At 38.7% G+C, this 19,718-nt stretch overlaps 1 protein-coding gene across 1 annotated transcript in view; it reads right to left on the bottom strand.

The window, feature by feature from the left end:
* Positions 1-3,647: 3,647 nt before the first annotated feature.
* The window catches only part of LYPD6B (LY6/PLAUR domain containing 6B), a 103,761-nt gene continuing 87,690 nt past the window's right edge, over positions 3,648-19,718 (bottom strand). Inside the window, exons 3-6 of the mRNA XM_081314894.1 lie at positions 17,314-17,464; positions 15,753-15,851; positions 12,966-13,096; positions 3,648-4,224 (exon numbers count right to left, since the gene is read on the bottom strand). Of these exons, the coding sequence (XP_081171020.1) occupies positions 4,060-4,224; positions 12,966-13,096; positions 15,753-15,851; positions 17,314-17,428 (510 nt within the window). The 5' untranslated portion in view covers positions 17,429-17,464 and the 3' untranslated portion in view covers positions 3,648-4,059. The remainder of the gene's footprint in view (positions 4,225-12,965; positions 13,097-15,752; positions 15,852-17,313; positions 17,465-19,718) is intronic.

Genomic DNA, 19,718 nt, shown 5'->3' with positions numbered 1-19,718 from the left:
ATATCTAGAGTAGCCCAGAGCAATACGGGTTTTTGTTTTGTTTTGTTTTCTATCAGCTTGATGGAAGTTTACAATTTTGAAATTTCTTTTGAGTTTTGAGTAACTTCGAGGCAGATTTCAGCAGAATCATAACCAAGAAGCCACGGACTTAATAGAAACCCAACACAGGCAGGATCTAGGTTGTGGGTCAGCATTTTCTCATTCTTGCTTGTGCAGCATGATCTCCAAATCATTTCTATAAGATATATTGGACTAGGGAAGACGGAAAGGCGGAAATGAAGCAGAACTTTGAGTTTGGTTTCTGGGCTCAGCTGTTAATCTGATGATTTAATCTGCCAGTTGTTGGTTTTTTTTTTTTTTTTTTGGAGATGTAGCACTCATTCTGGACCCAAGAAAGCCATTTGTTGTTAGCAATATTGTATTTTATTTTTTTCACTTAAAGACCGGGTGATAGATATAGTCTCTTGTGGTTACCTATGGCAAGTATGTGTGCAGACTCAGTTCTGCATCTTCAGGGATCCATTATTCCACATCTCCCACACTCACATCAAACACATGACAAAAGTCAGAGACATTTTTAGCAAGCTGTAGCACTTTTGCTTAAATTTAGAACCCTGGAGGTTGGAATTGATGACCAGTTTAGCTGCTTTCTCCTGTAGGGTTCGAAAAACTAATAATAATCCCACTTTCCATGGTTACCGATTCTCAAAAATATTTTTCCCCCGCCATGGACATGTAGGTTTGCAGCTTCAAAAGATTTAACTATGAGTATCTTGGATTACACCAGGATTTGAGTGTTTCACTCAATGGGTTTATTCAGCAGACAGCTAACAATTTAGATATTTTGCTGCTTGAAAATTTCTGAACTAAAAAGGAAATAATTGCAATAAACCATATAGCAATCCTGCCTGAATGTAATTACTACACTAATAGACTTAATTTCTACTGAACTGGAACACTAATTGAAAAATAATTTGTCATACAGTCTTTGAGTTTCACTTCACCTTGATGAGTCCACTGATATAAATGGATAAAATTGCTTATCAGCAATTACTGTGCCCATATTTAGTGAACTTGTTCAGAAAGAACTGTTCTAAAAATACAGTAGTAGGTAAAGCTCTTGTCTATATTTTTTATCAATTATGCTAGGAACATTCTTTTTAAAAATATAAGCTTTCATCTTTTAGCAACAGTCATGGTGGGGAACATCAATGAATATGGCTTATTGCAAAGAAAGATCTTATTTCAAGGTTTATTTCATATTGCAGAATTATTCACTTGAGAAAAATGTATGGTGTCAAGTTTAAACGTATCATAAGTGCATTCACAAACAAACACATGGTCCATTTTCACTTAATAACAAAGACTATGCAGATGAATCCTTGCATATAGACAACTTATGACATGGCAATGCAATGCTAATGCCCAAGTAGAGCCATCTTAATTTGCTCTTTGAAAATAGGACAAGGAAAATAAATAATTTGGCTATTTGACAAAGGTGTAAAATTCAAGAGGTTCTATGCTGAATACTTCCTGCTGGTTTGGAGACTTCATTTTCATTTGGGTTTTATATAAAGTTAAACAATTTCCCCATTAAAATGTTAATAAAAACCCGTATTCAGAAAAAAATAGGCTGAGTCAATATATCAAGCTAAGTCATAACACTGTTTGATGTTGGTTTCATATATGAAGTAATCACTGTTTTTGATCAGTCATGGTTTATAACTTAGCATGTTTAATTAATTGAGGGAACTTAGTTTTGTATGGAAAACCAGCTCACGAGGATGAAGACAATATATCTCTAAAAATGACTTCTTTTTAAGACTCCAATGAAAATCACAACACTTTCAAGAATCTAGATGATTTGCAACTGTTGCTTTTGTTGAGAGATCCTTCAAAATACTCAATCTCTCCTATGTAATACAAAGCTATCCCTCTTCAGCTTGTTGGGCTGAATAAATTGATGTTCCTGAAGATCTAGGATTCAGATATTGGGCTGAGCAAAAACCCTGCAGTTCCAGAAATTAATTTGCACTCCTTTAGATTTAATTTAGATATGATTCTAAACTGTGGGTCAAGAAAAATTCAAACAACGATGCCATAATAGGCAATTTGCTAATAATGTTAATTTGAAATCAATTTAACTAACTGATACTGAGTTGGAATGACATTGACCTTACAAATCAAAATTCTAGGAAGGAACATGGAATATTGCCTTGCACTAACTTAAGACCTCAAGTCTTAACTTGGCGTTATAATTACTGTTAGTAAATCCACAGGTTTCATGTAAGTCTTAAACCTACCTGGAGGTGCTACCAACAAACCAGGTTTGTTTTCAACCCAAAGCTGCAGTTCTACCTCTAAATGAATTCCTTTCTTTATACTTTCATTTGGCTTAAAGCTATTGTTAAACTTCAAGACTACTGGACCCAGTTGAGACAGCCAAGGAACAGAATACACTGCCTACTCTAAGCAACATTTTGCCTGCATGCTTGCTCCTACATGATGCAAGAAATGTACTGAGATATCTTGGGCAGATATCTAGATAGTGGAAGAAAAACAATAACCCTTGGCTGCTTAACAATTTGAGGAAATTGGTGAAAGTTTAGAATGAGGTAAAATTAAAAGTTTCCCCCCCAGATGTTATGGTTAAAGGAACATGTAACACTGATTGCCAATGAAAAGTTATTAGTTTAATGTCATACTTATTATGCATAAAACAAATTTGTAAACTTGAATTCCTGAAGACAGAGAAAAAAAACAAGAATATTTATAAACACACGAGCACACGGCTTATCATCTAAAAGACTTGCAGTAAACAGTCATTCCAGCCTTCTTTATTTCTATTATTTGTATCCATTCTTATTTCTATCTGTCCACATTCTGTTTCCATGAATTCATGAAATTCCATCAACCTCAGTTTGTTATTTAAAATTGATTCAACACCCACTGCAGTGCAAGTCTCAACTGGTTTTTTTTTGTACAGTTTCAAGTCTTAACAGAATAGAACGTTAAATTCCATGGCTTTTGAAATCAGTTTCACACATGTTGTTTCCCTCACAGACTGAGCTACAGCTCAAGGGCGATTCACATTAAATTGTCTTGGATCACTTAGGAAACAAGTTTTTTAATGTTGTGCCCTTTAAACAGAGTTGGAAGTCCATTACTCTGTGTTTACCTATCATAACTCTTTCCTGTTTATATTTCTCAGTGGGGAGCAAACCAACCAGTTGTTCTGAATTCTCTACTTCTCTAGATGGTTTGGTTAAGTGCCCACTCCTCCAGCATAAGTGCAACTCATCAGGAAGAGGTAATCCTACTATACTGATACTGTTTGGAAATCATGGCCAGCAAGGGCAACGTGGAGAAAAGGCACAGTCTCGTTATAGACATTTGAGGTCAGGAACTAACTGTTCGACCTTTTTGAAGAACTCCTAATAGTAACTGCATCAAGCCAAACTTGCATAGTCAGACACATGCTGGTTTCTCCATTCCCAAAATGGACTATTACCAAACTATTACCATTTCCATCCATTTCCCCCTCAATCCGATGATGCTACTACAGCGGCTACTGTAGTATTAGAATACAGGAGACCACAGTAAGGACAGCAAAAAGTCGGAACAACATCAGAAATGGGTTTGGATTACAGCTAGGTAGGGAACCCCTCAAAACTAGGAAGAATTTTGATATAAAATAAGAATATTGTATCACCACTTCAGAAAACCTATTATTTCAGCTGAGGAAGAATTTTAATACTTCAAAATTGTACAGGAATAACTTGCTACAATAATGTGCCAAAGCACAAATTGTTCTAAGCTCCACATAAAGAAGTCTTGAGATTTTTGGTAACTGGTCATGTTGACATAATATCTGGCCATCATGCTTGGGTTTTCTTGGCACCAATATCTGAGTCTTTGTTACCGTGTTATGGCCAGCAGTCTTCAAATACCCAGCAGTGCTTTTATCCATACAACAGGCTTCTTAGAACTCCTTCTTCCTCAGAGATTGTCTTCATGTAACTCCAGACAACAAATTCCTTCTGCCTGAGGAGAGTCATGTCATAACCTGAAAACTATGATGAGTATGACCAGCAAGAAGATGCTAATAGTTTGTCTGCTACCTCCTGATGTCCTCCGGGCATGCAGTATCGCAAAAACAGCATTGGTGTGATTTGTGGGTATGTCTACATTGCAGATCATCCCTTCGCAGCAGGAAATGCACTCCTGTAAATTGTAATGGATAATGTTATTATATGGAAGCCTTAGTGCTTCTTGATTAAAAGAATCAATCAGTAAATCTGCATCAATTTGCACATGGAAATTATAACCCTCTTTGAAGAAAAGAGATGCTCTCTTTTTAGATGGAGCGCATGCTCCATTTAAAAATAAAAACCTTCAACAGAAAACATCACCTTATGAAATACAATATATTTACCATCTACAAACAATAATGTATTAAAAGGGCTGCTTCTAGATTCCTTGGGAAACTTTTCAAAGAATAATCAAACTTTTAAAAATCTACATAATAATTTTGCTAATCAAATGGAATTAAAACGCAGGTTATATGTAGCATATCCTACTGCTGTATTACCTAACACCACCTTTGCCTCAGAAAAGAAATGCATATGTAAAGAGATTGCTAGCCTTGAAAGAAAGAGCGCTGTCACTATCCTTCACTATTCAAAGAAATAAAGGAGACAGAAGCTACGAGGACACTTATAACTAAAATATGTAATAAACTATAAAATCCTCCACATACTGACACTTCAGTTTTATTGTGATCCTGGTTCTCAGATCAATAAAAAAAACGCATAAAGGAGGATAAGAGAAAATATTGGAATACTGACAATTTGGCAAATTGCTGGATGTTTGTTATTCTTGCAGAAAAATGAATAAGCAACAGTTGTCTATTCCCAAGAAAAAATCTGAAGCGGAAACAAATCTCAATGCTGCAGTCTAACCAATACGATGCAACATAATTCAACACTATTAACATGCTGCATGCTTCCCAGTCATAATACAGAAGTCTGCCTTTGTGCTCAGAAAAGAAAAATCTGCATTTCTGAGCAGCAGTGAGGAATGATAGAATAGAATAGAATAGAATAGAATAGAATAGAATAGAATAGAATAGAATAGAATAGAATAGAATAGAATAGAATAGAATAGAATAGAATAGAATAAACAGTTGGAAGGGACCTTGGAGGTCATCTAGTCCAACCCCCTGCTCAGGCATGAAACCCTATACCATTTCAGACAAATGGTTGTCCAGTCACTTCTTAAAAACTTCCAATGTTGGAGCATTCAGAACTTCTGGAGGCAGGTTGTTCCATCGATTAATTGTTCTAATTGTTCTAATTGTCAGGGAATTTCGTGACCTCCCGGTTAGACTACTGCAACGCTCTCTACATGGGGCTGCCCTTGAGGACCACTCGGAGGCTTCAGCTGGTGCAGAATGCAGCCGCTCGAGTTGTGATGGGAGTCTCCCGATACTCTCGTGTAACGCCTCTTCTCCGCGAGGTGCATTGGCTTCCAGTTGCCCTCCGGGTGAGATTCAAGGTGCTGGTGATGACCTATAAATCCCTAAATGGCATGGGTCCGGATTATCTTAGGGAGCACCTGCTGCCAGCATCAATTTCCCATCATCCTGTGCGCTCCCATAGGGAGGGCCTCCTTAGGGTGCCGCCGGTCAGGGAGTGCCAGCGGGTGATCCCCAGAGGGAGGGCGTTCTCTGTGGGCACGCCTGCCCTATGGAATGACTTACCTGTGGAACTCCGGACCGCCCCCAACCTTCGTTCGTTTCGTCGGGACCTAAAAACCTGGCTCTTTGATCTATCTGGCCTGGACTTAGGGGTTTTAAGTTTTAAACTTTGTTTTAATTTGTTGGGCTAGTAATTAATTTAATTTATTTTAATTCTATTTCTATTTTAACTTTTATATTGTTTTTTAAACTTTGCCCTGTAAACCGCCCTGAGTCCTTCGGGAATAGGGCAGTATATAAAACTAATTAATTAAATAAATAAATTTCTTCTAGTTCTAGGTTGCTTCTCTCTTTAGTTAGTTTCCTTCCTTTGTTTCTTATCCTCCCTTCAGGTGCTTTGGAGAATAGCTGGACTCCCTCTTCTTTGTGGCAGCCCCTGAGATATTGGAACACTGCTATCATGTCTCCCCTTGTCCTTCTCTTCATTAAACTAGACATACCCAATTCCAGCAACCATTCCCTATATGTTTTAGCCTCCAGTCCCCTAATCATCTTTGTTGCTCTTCTCTGTACTCTTTCTAGAGTCATCTAGATCATCTTTTACATCAAGATGATCATGAAAGTAACCATAATTATCATGTTATGAGAGACAATTTAATCAAGAATGATATTCCAAAATTGGGCAATGAGGTCTTTGATCCACAGTTAGAGCAGTGCCCAAACACAGCATCTTCTCAATTATATAATGCCTTGATACATAATGGCTAGTGCCCTCGCTCATAAGTTGTACAGATCAAAACATACTTAGGCATATGTAAATATTCTTTTAGCAAACTAATCATACAGATGCCAGAACCCGCATTATCAGAGCTGTACTTAAAAAAAAATCTAAATTCTATATAGATGAAAATCTGAATCTTGAATTATTTATAATTCAGCAAAGCACATATTCAGCGTAATAAATCCTGCATTTACTGATTATGAAGAACTCATGATAGCCATGTTGAACACTGAAGCCTGATTTTGTGCTATGAATCTTAATAACTGTTATTCATCCCTGCCTTGCTTCCGAGACTGTATAAAGCAAAGCTCATATTTCATTATGTGTACTGCTGCAAATTTCAGGACTAGAAATGTGAAAGAAAAGGGGAGAAAAGATAGAAATTAAAGAGCTTAAAGTGTACATTTTTATGTTTGCTTTGCACTTGTATGGAATCATAAAATACACTTGGCCATTCTTCTGCAGATTGAAGCGTAATGAAATTGTGGGAAATCTCTCATTCCTTCCATCTAACGTTGGAAGTTTTGTGTGACATAAAGTAATTCTACATGACAGCCTAAGCTGTTTGTCTACCAGAATCTTCCCAGAGGCTTCTTAAGTTCTTCAACAATGTTAACCTGGATTGCAGTGGCTTGGCCCTGGGTTGGGCTGATAGTCAGTCAAGCAAGGCCCCTGAATGGTCATTTTCCTGCTCCTTCTTCATATCGGCTGGCTTCCATGTGGACCATCCCACCTGTCATCTCCTTTAAGGCAGCAGTCCCCAACCTTTTTGGCTTTGGAGATTGGAAGTGCCAGAGGTGGAGGGGGGGGAGAGGGGATGATTCCATGTATGCAGCAGTAGAGTATACTCACGTGCTTGCCCGGATCTTGTTTGAACGAGCCATGCCTCGGTATCAGTCCGCAGCCCAAGGGTTGAGGACCCCTGCTTTAAGGGAGTATTCCCCTCTCACTAGTCTCCATGCCTTTCCTTGACTTCTTCCAGAGATCTGTGTCAATAGCTAGATGCATGTCTCCTTCCCACATTATTTCTTTTGCCACTAAATTAGAACTTTTGTCCCCTCCACCTTATGGTACTATTGTGACTCCCATGCTACAGTAGTTAAGGCAATAAAGAAGAGGTGGCTCTTTTGATCCAATGTTCTTCTGTAGGTCCATAGAAATGTTACATCAAGGCAGTTCAGCCTCATGGAAGCAAAATGCAATAGGAGTATTTCTTAAATATATTTCAAAAGGCTAGGAAGAGAAGCTTTGCAGTACAACGTGCAGAAGGGAAAATCAAAGGCAACATGCTTCCTCTAATCTAGACAAAAAATGAAAGGGTTCCCACTGCAGTTGGAAAAGGGTGAATGCAACATGAACTCACAAATGAAGGCATACATGAACTTTTAGTAGGGAAGTTAATTCACGGACTTAACCTTCCATCATTGGATCGCTGCTAGATTATTTTAAAAAATGCAGAGCCCAGCAGTCCAGGATGAAAGAACTTCAGAAGGCAAAGATCAGCCCCTGGAGAAGCAGGGTGTGTTAGACACAACATTGGAGCTGTTACTAGACTGGAACAAGGCAACAGAGGCCATCCCCTCTGAAGGGCCTAAGATGGTTGCAGTTGGAAAACAGCAGCTCTGAATCAGTATCGGAAAACACGAGTGTGGGAATCATTTGCTGGGCTGTGAGTGGGAGAAGATTGGTATTGTCCACTTCTGCTCTTAAAGAGCAGTAGGTGGCCTTTATTTGGCCAGGAGAGTTGTTTTGGTGTGGTGTTTAAGGTGTTGATCTAAAAATCAAGACACTGTGAGTTCTAGTCCCACCTTAGGCATGAAAAGGCAGCTGGGTGACTTTTGGGCCAGTCCCTTTGGCTCAACCCAATTTACCTCACATGGGGGTGTTTCTGCAGAGAAAATAGAGTAAGAAAGAGCATTAGGTGGATTTACCATCTTGAGTCAAATGTGGGGAAAAAACATGGGATAAAAATCTAAAAAAAAGTGTGGACTGTCCAGAGTTGTCATAATTGTTTCAAATCATACTATTATGAAGCAAGTTGCCTTAGGTGACAGCAATTGAGATTTTTCTTTTAATGGCTTCTCAACAGAGCTCTGTGGAATGATAATTTAAGCAGATAGAACAGGAAATGGTAGATTTTTTTCCTTATTTAACAGGGGTTGGATTTCATGACTGTAATTGGTTATGTGATAGTGCTAAAGCATATGACCTCATTTGAGGTCATATTATTGCAAATGCTTCTGATAAAGTTAAACATTTCTGCTCCTCATCCATCTCCTAAAACAATATGGGACTCTGGTTTCTGCAAAATATAAATTCAACAAACTTTAAGCTTCCAAAATGGAAATTATATTATTTTGTACAAGGCAATAATAAAGGGAAAGGGGAGAGTAAGCTATTGGTATTTTTCTTAAAACAAATTTAAGCAAATCTTTGATTTATGATATTTCTCAGAAAGTGGATATACATTTTAGACTTGTTCATAAACTATTTCAAATTATGTAAGTTCCAATTTCTTACCAGCATATGAGGTAGACTTCTTTTTACAAAATATAAAATTACCACAGCTCACAAAATTAAATTACTAACCTTACCTCACCTTTTTCTCTTCACGAAATTGTGACTAAAATTAATCTACACGGTTAGAGAAGGTTAATGACCCTGATAGGTCCAGGAAAATATTCTATAATATTGAGTTCTTATTTTTCTATTTTATTGGTGGTGTATAGATTCTTATCCTCCAGTTTAAATAAAACTTATTCTGCAATATTTCCAAGCAGGGCAGGAAACCTTTTATGTTACAATTTATTTCTTTGAAAAATAGGGATGTAAGATTTTAAGTGAGGGTCTCAAGGCCTTCAATTGTGTCTATCACATCAAGCTATGGAAAATGACTTCAAAAAATGGGACTCTCAGATTGTATTCATCAGAAACCTATATACAGGTCAGGAAGCCATAGTATGAATATTAACAGTGTGAAACAAACTGGTTCGTGGTTGGCAAGCAAGTGTGATAAGACTGCATACCCTCTCCTTATTTATTTAAACTATATGCTAAATATATATTAAGGGAAGCTGGATTGGAAAAAGATTACAGTAGCATGGTTTTAAAATTGGAGGAAGAAAAATTGACAACCTGAATTATGCTGATGACATACCTTGATAGCTGAAAATGCAAAGAATCTGCAAGCTGTAATAATAAAAGTTAAGGAGCTAAGTGGAAACAATGGGACTAAATGAAGTATAAGGAAGACAAATCTAATAACTACGGGTAGAACAACCAGCCTTAGAATTGGCAATGAAGATACTGAAGGAGTGAATAGCTTCTATTTTCTAGGATCAACCCTCAAGAATAAAGAAACAAGCACTCAGAAAATTTGCCCCAGTTAGGGCAGCCATGAAGGCCTTGGGGGAAAAAATAATCAAATGCCGTGATGTGTTTCTACCTACAAAGATCAGAACCTTGAGAGCCCTACGACACTCTGGAAGTGAAAGTTGGGTTTTGAAGAAGCAGGATAGGAAGCGTATTGAAGCCTCTGAACTTGAGTTTTGGAGAAGACTCCTGAGAACACCATGAATAGCCAAGAAAATAAACCAGTGAGTAGGTCATTGAGCAAATCAACCCAGTTCTCATTTCAAAAACAAACAACCGGGTTCAAATTATTCTACTTTGGAATATTATGGGAAGATCTATCTTTCTGGAAAAGGATCCAATGGTGGAAAAGATGGAAGGAAAGAGAAGAGGATGACTAGCAGCAATGGGTTTGGACTCAGTTACAGGGTGATGACTGTAACATTGGAAGACCTGTAGGACCAGGTTAGGGATAGATTGTCATGGAGAAACACGACAATCTTCACAACTTAATGGCACATTATCTATCTCTCTGTCTCTGTCTCTCTTATCTATCTATCTATCTATCTATCTATCTATCTATCTATCTATCTATCTATCATCTCTATCATCTATCTATCATCTATCTATCTATCTATCTATCTATCTATCTATCTATCTATCTATCTATCTATCTATCTATCTCTATCATCTATCTATCTATCTATCATCTATCTATCTATCTATCTATCTATCTATCTATCTATCTATCTATCTATCTATCTATCTATCTATCTATCTTAGAGATCGTAGTTTTTTCTTACTCTGACATCTGTGAATTCAGGGCCACCAAGCTGATAATATTAGGTTTTTAAGTAATTGGTTTTGTTCAAAATAGAGAAAATGAATCAGCATTTTTATTTAAATACAGATTTAAAAAATAGTATAATTTCTTGAAGATTTCTGAAGTGATTTCTTAAATTATTTTGGGTTGTATTTAGCTTGTTTTATTCAACTCCCAAGATCACAAATCAATAGCGTGTTTCTCCCTATTTTAAATTTATAACACCAGTTGAGGATGCCCTAATTTTACTTTTCTTTCCTTTTTCTCTTTGGTTTTAGAACCACTTGCTTATGCCATTAGAACTGTGAAATCACTAACAAGATTGCAGTAGATAGGAGAACTTTGTGGTATTGTAGATGGTGGAGATAACTTAGGGAAATTTCTTAGCAACAGTACTGGCAAATATCCCAAATTTTAATCCCTAAGATATAAAAAGCAGGCATTGTGAGAGGAAAGCCATGTTAGTCTACAGCAACCAAAATTCAGATGGCGTCAGGTAGCACCTTTTCAGACTACCAAATTTATTAAAAGGCATAAGCTTTCATAAACTGCAGCTCATTTAGCAGATGCAATAGTGTCTAGACATCAGTAGGATTTAAAGTGAAATGAGGAAAAATGAGAGGACGATAGACACAGGTTATATGTGAGATGCATTACATGTACCTTATCAAATGTAACAATCTGTAATATATTAAAAGCCTTCTGAGTCAGCCAGAATACTTTTGATGTATATGAATTCAGCTATGTCTTGTTCAATTCAGCTGGCATAGTGTGCGTTTTTTCCAAATTGGTTACTTTGAGATCTATAATGGAGGATCACGGAAGGCTGAAATGCTCTGACATTATTAGTTTTGAGTTCCGATATCATATCTGTGTCCATTAATTCTTCTGTGTAAAGCTTGTCCCAATTGTTTTACGGTGAATCCTGAGGAACATTGCTGGCAGATCAAGGCATATCTCACATCAGAAGAAGAGCACCTCTAATCTTGTGTGTGAAGTTGTTGGAGCCTGTGGTGGTGCTATTGATGCAAATGTGGTAGCAAAATAGGTATCTGGAATTATTGTAAGATCTGGTTGCAGTGTTAGCATCATTGTTCTGTCATTTCTTATTCTTCTTGAGAATCTGCTTCAGCTTGGATGCCTATGCAAGGAGGGGCCTGCCACCCAGTGCTGGAAAAGTGCCCCATCATCAAGTATCAGCTAAGGGAGGGAGGGCTTTGTGCCTTCAACTTAGTCTTGACTCCTGGCAACTCTCTAGACAAGTTCTTGTCATTTTCTTGGTAAGATTTTTTTGGAAATAGTTTGCTACTGCTTTCTGTATAGGTTTGAGAAGTAATTTACTGGCCCAAGGACACTGAACTAGCTGTGTGCCTTAGCTGGGATTAGAACTCACATCTCTCACTGATGATGTTATCTAGTTGGGTAAAGAAACATCTGGAAGAAAACAACTGAGCTCAGAGAGCACCAAGGACTTCATGTCTCCACATTTCTAACTTGGTACCTTAACCAAACTGGCTCTCAATATGGATTGTAGCTTATTAATAATGCATTAGTGATTTTTAATTGAGTAGTTTTAATTTACAATATGTATTTCTGGGCTTTTCCTTCCCCCTCTTAAGACTTTTGAAACCACATTATATTATTATCACTGTTGTAGGTATACTTATATTTTGTTGGCCTATTTGAGGTAACAAATGTTATGTACTGAAAGGAAGTCACGATGTTTATCCTCAAGGCTAGTACTTCACCCTAATAATTTACTCAACGAGTAAAATGCCTTTAGTTTAAATAGTCATCTTTGAACCACATGAGAATCAGTATTCTAAATGAGTCAAGAAACTACGAAATGAAGCAGCTTTAATTCCATATCCGGAAAGCGATCCATTTCTCCTAGCCCCTCTTACACTAAGAGCTAGGAGAAATGAGAGAGAGAGAGAGAGAGAGAGAGAGAGAGAGAGAGAGAGAGAGAGAGAGAGAGGGAGGGAGGGAGGGAGGGAGGGAGGGAGGGAGGGAGGGAGAGAGAGAGAGAGAGAGAGAGAGAGAGAGAGAGAGAGAGAGAGAGAGAGAGAGAGAGAGAGAGAGAGAGAGAGAGAGAGAGAGAGAGAGAGAGAGAGAGAGAGAGAGAGAGAGAGAGATATGCAGGAAGAAACCCCAAACTCATCTGGATCCATCATAATTCTCAGGCAGAAACTCCACCTTCTCTTTTGCCCTCTGTCAACATTGCCAGGTATTCTATGGGGAGAATCCATCTACTGCATAGAAAGGGCTCTCTTGTTCTAAGGGCTAATTTTATACCAAAATGTAATGCTTACTGTATGACTAGTTTCTCTGTGGTGATGGCAGCCAACAAAATGGCATTCTTCCCTGGTAGCACATTTCTTTGTGACAGAGAGGCTTCTTCCATGACTAGTAAAGTGATGGGCTGTTAAACAGTACTGAGTGTCTAAACAATCAAAAAGGAGAAAGAGAAAAAAGAAAGAAAAAGACAACATCAGGATTCTTTTACCAATATATTTTATAAGCTCAGGTATGCTGACTTAAAAATCAAAATCCTATTAACGTCTGAACACTTGCCCTAAAATTATTGACACATAAACCAAATTTTGCTTGATTGGAACATTTCACATATTATTTTCCTGTATTCTCTAACCTTAGGGTGTACATTTCCTGATCCTTTTCCTTTTTTTAAAACGATGACTGTCCACACATCAACATATGGCTTTGCTTTCCACTGGCTTCAGATTTTTCCAAATTGTGGAAATGATATACAGTACAACCACCCACCATATTGCTGATGGGGATTCTACCACATGATGGCCCCAAGTGATTTTTTTCCCCTAATGGTTGGAAAACATGTGTAATCCACCCTTCCTACATTCTCTTGGCAAAAATCCTTCCTACCCAGAAGGAAAAGCAGCTATGATGCCGCTCCATACAGTGGGCAGATGGTGGAGGAGAAGCCAATAGTCCTAATAGCTGGGAATTCTGGGATTCAACTTCTCAAGTCTGTTGGGCTTAAGATAGGGAAGTTTATATTATATCCATGTCAGAATTTATGTATTAAATTTATATGCTGCCCAGGATTCCCTTTAGACAAGTTGGGCAGCACATAAATTAAATAAACCAATCCATACATACAGTGGTGGGATTCAGCCAGTTCGCACCAGTTTGGCAGAACCGGTAGCTAATTTTTTGTTGCCCAGGCCCAGAACTAACTTCCAGAAGCCGCATCCACACAGAGAACCAGTTGTTCACATATTTGAATCCCACCACTGCATACATACATACCTAATGCATACATTCATACATACATAAATTTATTTCTGAGGGGTCCTTGGTGCTCTCTGAGGGTTGTTTTCTTGCAGACGTTTCATTACCCAAACCAAGTAACGTCATCAGTGCTAGTAAGGAATGAGGGTTGTTCTCAGTTTATGTTCTAGTCTATTGGCTTGCCCTGTGAGTGTTGGTGGGGGTGATTTTGGAGGTTCTTTGGTTGGGCTATTTAATGCTAGCTAATTTGGCAGTTCCTTTATTGGGGTATTGTTTATTTGATTGCTGCTCTGATGTTAATCTTGGAGTTAATCTATGCTCATCTGGATGCTGATTGCTGGTGGGAAAGTGTTTTGGTCTTCACCCACCAACACTGACAGGGCAAACCCCACTTCTTACTAGTGCTGATGATGTTAAATAGTTTGGGTAATGAAACATGTGCAAACAAGCAAAAAAACAAACAAAAAATAAATAAGAGCACCAAGGACCTTTCATCAAGCAAGGAAACAAACAAGAACACCAAGGCCCTCTCATTCCAATCCTGAGCTACAAATATTCTCCTTTATTGGTAAATAAATTTCTGTTTAATGTTTGCTTGCTCTGGATTATATGAGAAAACTTTTATATGAGCGAACTTTTCCCGTGCAACCGAACAAAACAAGGAGAAAGGGAACAGCAATAATGATTATGATGATGATGATGATGATGATGATGATGATGATGATGATGATGTTGGAAGGTCATCTAGTCCAACCAACTGCCCAGGCAGGAAACCCTATACCATTTCAGACACATGGCTGTCCAATCTCTTCTTAAAGACTTCCAGTGTTGAAGCATTCACAGCTTCTGGAGGCACGTTGTTCCAATGATTAATTGTTCTAACTATCAGGAAGTTTCTCCTTAGTTCTAGATTGCTTCTCTCCTTGATTAGTTTCCATCTGTTGCTTCTTGTCCTGCCTTCAGGTGCTTTGGAGAATAGCTTGACTCCCTCTTCTTTGTTGGAACCCCTGAGATACTGGAACACTGCTATTATGTCCCCCCCCCCATCCTTTTCTTCATTAAATTAGACATACCCAATTCCAGCAACCATTCCTTGTAAGTTTTAGCCTCCAGTCCCCTAATCATCTTTGTTGCTCTTCTCTGTACTCTTTCTAGAGTCCCAACATCTTTTTTACATCGTGGTGACCAAAACTGGTTGCAGTATTCCAAGTGTGGCCTTACCAAGGCATTGTAAAATGGTATTAATACTTCCCTATATTAATGCAACCTAGCACTGTGTTGACGTTTTTGGCAGCTGCAGCACACTGCTGGCTCATATTTAAGTGATTGTCCACTAGGACTCTGAGATCCCTCTCACAGTTACTACTATTGAGCAAGGTACCACCTAAACTATACCTGTGCATTTCGCTTTTCTTGCCTAAATGTAGAACCTTAGTTTTTTCACCATTGAATTTCATTTTGTTAGATAGTGCCCAATGTTCAAGTCTGTCAAGATCCTTCTGTATCTTAAGCCTGTCTTCTGGAGCATTGGCTATTCCTGCCAGCTTGGTGTCATATGAGATAGAAACTGGCCGTTAAACTTTATACTGACACATCAAAAGGATACTATAGATAAGCACATGGTCAGCTATAACTCTGACAGGTGGAAGTACACTTAGACTTTACCTTTACTGTTAATCTCGTGTAACACTGAAGTGAATCCAGGAAAATAGCTATAGATTCCAGAAGCCATTAGTCCTTTGGACTGCTAAATCCTGCTAACCATCTGACACTCTTAATATGACTGAGTTAATTGGAAAAGTTAAAATAAATGCTTTCCATATACTTACTCTGAGGACACCATTTATCTTCAGCCCATCTGTTACAGTTGTAATTGTCAATAACATTGTCACAAGTAAAGCACTTGAAGCTGCTTGGAAATGGAGTAGCTTTAAAATTAAATGAAAGGAGGGAAATGTTAAATACTTTATTCTGATGACTAAATTCTCCTATTCCCCTCAATTAGTCCCCAAAAGGGAGGGAATTATTTTACAATATACTATGTTCAATTAACTTTTTTTCCCCTAACCCAAGCGTAAGCATATTAGAGCTAAGCCCCATTAAGTTCACTTGGATTTACTCCCCAAGTGATTAAGCAAAATCATTCTTTTAAAAGGTGCAAAATCTGCTTAGCTTGATTTTAACTTTACATCATGTTAGAAGACTGTTTCAAGTGAACCTAGAACAGATCCACAACATGAACCTTGTCCAGATGTGTGGACTTCAATTCCCAGAATTCCTGACAGGAAAGCCACAACTGAACATTCTGGGATGTAAAGACTACACCTCAGGAAAGTATCTAAGTTGGAAAAGGTTGACCTAGAAATCTCTATGGAGATTCTCAATCATCAAAGTCATGATTGTCCCAAAGGTGCTTTCCCCTCCCCCCCCAAAAAAAGGAAAAGAACCAAGAAAGGACAGTTGCCTTTTGAATTGACCTAGAAAGTAAATATGTGCCATGCCCAAATGGTCCATTGATATGCAACATTAACAAGCTCTGAGCATCTGATGCAAGGGGAGAGCAGCTAAGTCCAATATTAAGTCCAAGACTATCCAATAGTCTTGGCCACTTTAAGGCACATAGACCTCAACTCCCAGAATTCCTCAGCCATCATGGCCTCTTAAAGTTGTCGAGATTGGGAAGTCCTGGCTTACTTCATTGTTGGGACATCTTTCCCTTTGCGGTAAATTATATGAGACATGTGGCTCTTTGTAACTTTGGCACAACTTCCTACATACCACTGGTGAACGTGTTGGATTAGAGGCAGGGTCTCTAGGCCATAGAAGCTCACCCTGTGACTTCAGTCCAATTGCTCTCTTTCTACTCAACCTACCTTGCAATTCTGCTCTCGTGTGTGTGTGTGGGGGAGAATTGATCTGGATCTGCACCTAAACTGATGCCTACTGAATAAAAATACTAATGTTGCTGCCACATTTGCCAATAAACAGATCAGATGCCTAAACTTGAAGCAGCATGCACTGGTGTTTTTTTTCTGATGCACCTTCCCTCAAACAGAATAAACATTGAAAACTACAGTGCTCAAGGAATGCTGCAGAACCTTTGTGAACTATGCACACAGCAAAAGTATTAGAAGCACATAGGGAAGGCAATAAAAAGGTATTATAACTTAATCAGATGAACACCCAGGTGCACATTTTAGGCCATTAATCAGGCATTCCACCTAATAATTAACTATCATCGAAGACGGTCAAATTAATGTTTTGCTTTTAGGCCCATGCATAATTGCAATATAAAATAACCTTTTAAAAAGGTTTGAAGGGCTCAACATAAAATGGCTGGAAAGGTTTGGAAAGGAGTTATTTACCGATGCCGAGGAACGGGCTACTTACGGTCAACTGGAAGCCTCACGTTATAGAAGTTGATGTTTTCGGCTAAAATCCAGTTGCCTGAAATTAGGAGGATCTGAACAAAAGCTACCGCCAGCATGTGACAGAGTAATGGCATACCGTCAATGTAGCTCAGAGCTTAATGCTCTCATACCTATAAGGGGGGAGGGGGAGTGAGAAAAGGAAATGCCACTTTGTTATAATAAGAGCAAGAGGACCGAGTATATTTAGCATAATCTCTACAATATTAGCCTCATAACACAGTTGATGGAATCAAGATAACTAGAGGAAATATCAGCACTGCAAAGCTAAGCTGTTCCTGCCTCCTACTGGAGACGTTTGGGCTATACAGGAGAGCAAAATACCCTGGGCAGGCAGGGGCAGCAAAGGAAATTTTAAAAAAACAACAAACAACACCCCCCCCCCCCCCCACACACACACACACCACCAACTGGGTTCTAAGCTTGAATGGATCAAATCAAGAGATTTAGAAAGTACATGACAGAGTTCACAGGCAATTTATCCTTCATTAGGTGACGTCTCTAAATTAAGGAACAGTCTTGACATGTTTATGAACGGGTAATTGTCCCAAAATGAATAGTCGGATCATCATTGTGAATAGTAGACATTGTCAGCTTTTTCACACAGAGGCTGCTCCTGTGCTTCCGATGAAACTGAAAGCTTAGAGCACATCTCACTGGGATGTAGATTTTACAAAGAACTGCACCCCCAATTAATTCAACCGCTGGACTGGCTGGCCATTCAGACCAATCCAGAATTTTTCCTAAAAGAAATCACCTATAGGATAGCTAAATCCCATGCCTAATCCTGAAGGCTTCACTATGTTCAGAGCTGACAAAGAAAAGTAGTGGCATACTTAATGAGATTGTATTGTATTCTCAAAGTGTATTTAGTTGTTCTACGTTTTATGTTCTGATCTTGGGCTCTAGAAAAATGTTTATTTCTGCTCAAGTCATCTTCTTTTACTCTTCATTAATTAGTCTAAAATAATAGGATACTGTGCTGTTTAACTTCCACCAGTCAGAATAACAGAATAACAGAGCTGGAAGGGACCTTGGAGGTCTTCTAGTCCAACCCTTTGCCCAAGCAGGAAACCTTGTACCATTTCAGACAAATAGTTGTCCAACCTCTTCCTAAAAACCTCCAGTGTTGGAGCATCCACAACTTCTGAAGGCAAGCTGTTCCATTGATTAATTGTTCTCCCTGCCAGGAAATTACATGTCCCCGGGTCATGTGATCACCTTTAGAGAACTTTTGACAAGCCAAGTCAATGGGGCAGCCAGATTCACTTAACAACCGTGTTACTACCTTAACAGCTGCACTGATTCTCTTAACAACTGTGGCAAGAAAGGTTGCAAAAAGGGGCTAAACTGACTTAACAACCATTTTGCTTGGCGATGGAAATTTTGAGCTGAATAGTTCGAACACTACCTGTACTATTGTGATTTCTTTGCGATAGTTCCTATTACCAGTATCCAGATAGAAAGAAGGATTTTTCCTAATACCAGTCAATCACAGAATTGGAAAAGTCCATTTACTTTGGATGCCTGTACTGAAGTCCTGGTCAGTGCAGGAATCCAAATTAAAACATTTCCAGGAAATGTCTAACCGGTTTCTCATCACATCCAACCATCCAGGGAACATGAGCATTCTTCTTAGACTTAGGGAAATTTCTCCTCCAGTTTTTGTTGCTACAAAGCAAACTTCTATATCTCCCATGTCCATCCGAAGACCCTTGCTGCTAAAAGGAAACCCAGTCATTTTCTGAAACAGTATTATTCCGTGGCACCTGCTACTAGAATTCAGAAGACATGGCTGAGAATTTCCATTGGGCTCACTTCTGGCACAGCTGCATCCCTGAGGATCCTTGCATATAAATACCGTAATAGTTTCATAGGACGAATACTGCTTCCAGAATACAGTACCGCCATCTTAAAGATCTTTGCATCTGTTTGTCACCAAGCAGATGAGAATTGGCTTGGCTTTGTGTGTGTGTGTGTGTGTGTGTGTGTGTGTGTGTGTTTTGCTCTGCTGAAATTCTTTTGCTTCCAAGTAGCACAAGGCTGTTGGAAAGAGGCACACAGCAATTAAATTCTTCACAGGGATTTTTGCCCACAGAACACTGTGGATTATTCCATTTTAGTGATATTTGGGTGGCTCAGTGGTTAGAATGCAGTACTGTGGTTACTTCTGCTGATTGCTGGCTGCCAGCAGTTCAGCAGTTTGAGTCTCACCAGCTCAAGGTTGACTCAGCCTTCCATCCTTCTGAGGTCGGTAAAATGAGGACCCAGATTGTTGGGGGCAATAGGCTGACTCTGTAATTTGCTTAGAGAGGGCTGTAAAGCACTGTGAAGCGGTATATAAGTCTACGTGCTATTGCTATTGCT

Source organism: Vipera berus, assembly GCF_964194415.1.
Source record: "Vipera berus genome assembly, chromosome: 1".
In the NCBI taxonomy this organism is placed as follows: Eukaryota; Metazoa; Chordata; class Lepidosauria; order Squamata; family Viperidae; genus Vipera; species Vipera berus.
The sequence above is the reverse complement of the archived record's forward strand: the minus strand, read 5'-3'. Positions and strand labels throughout refer to the sequence as shown.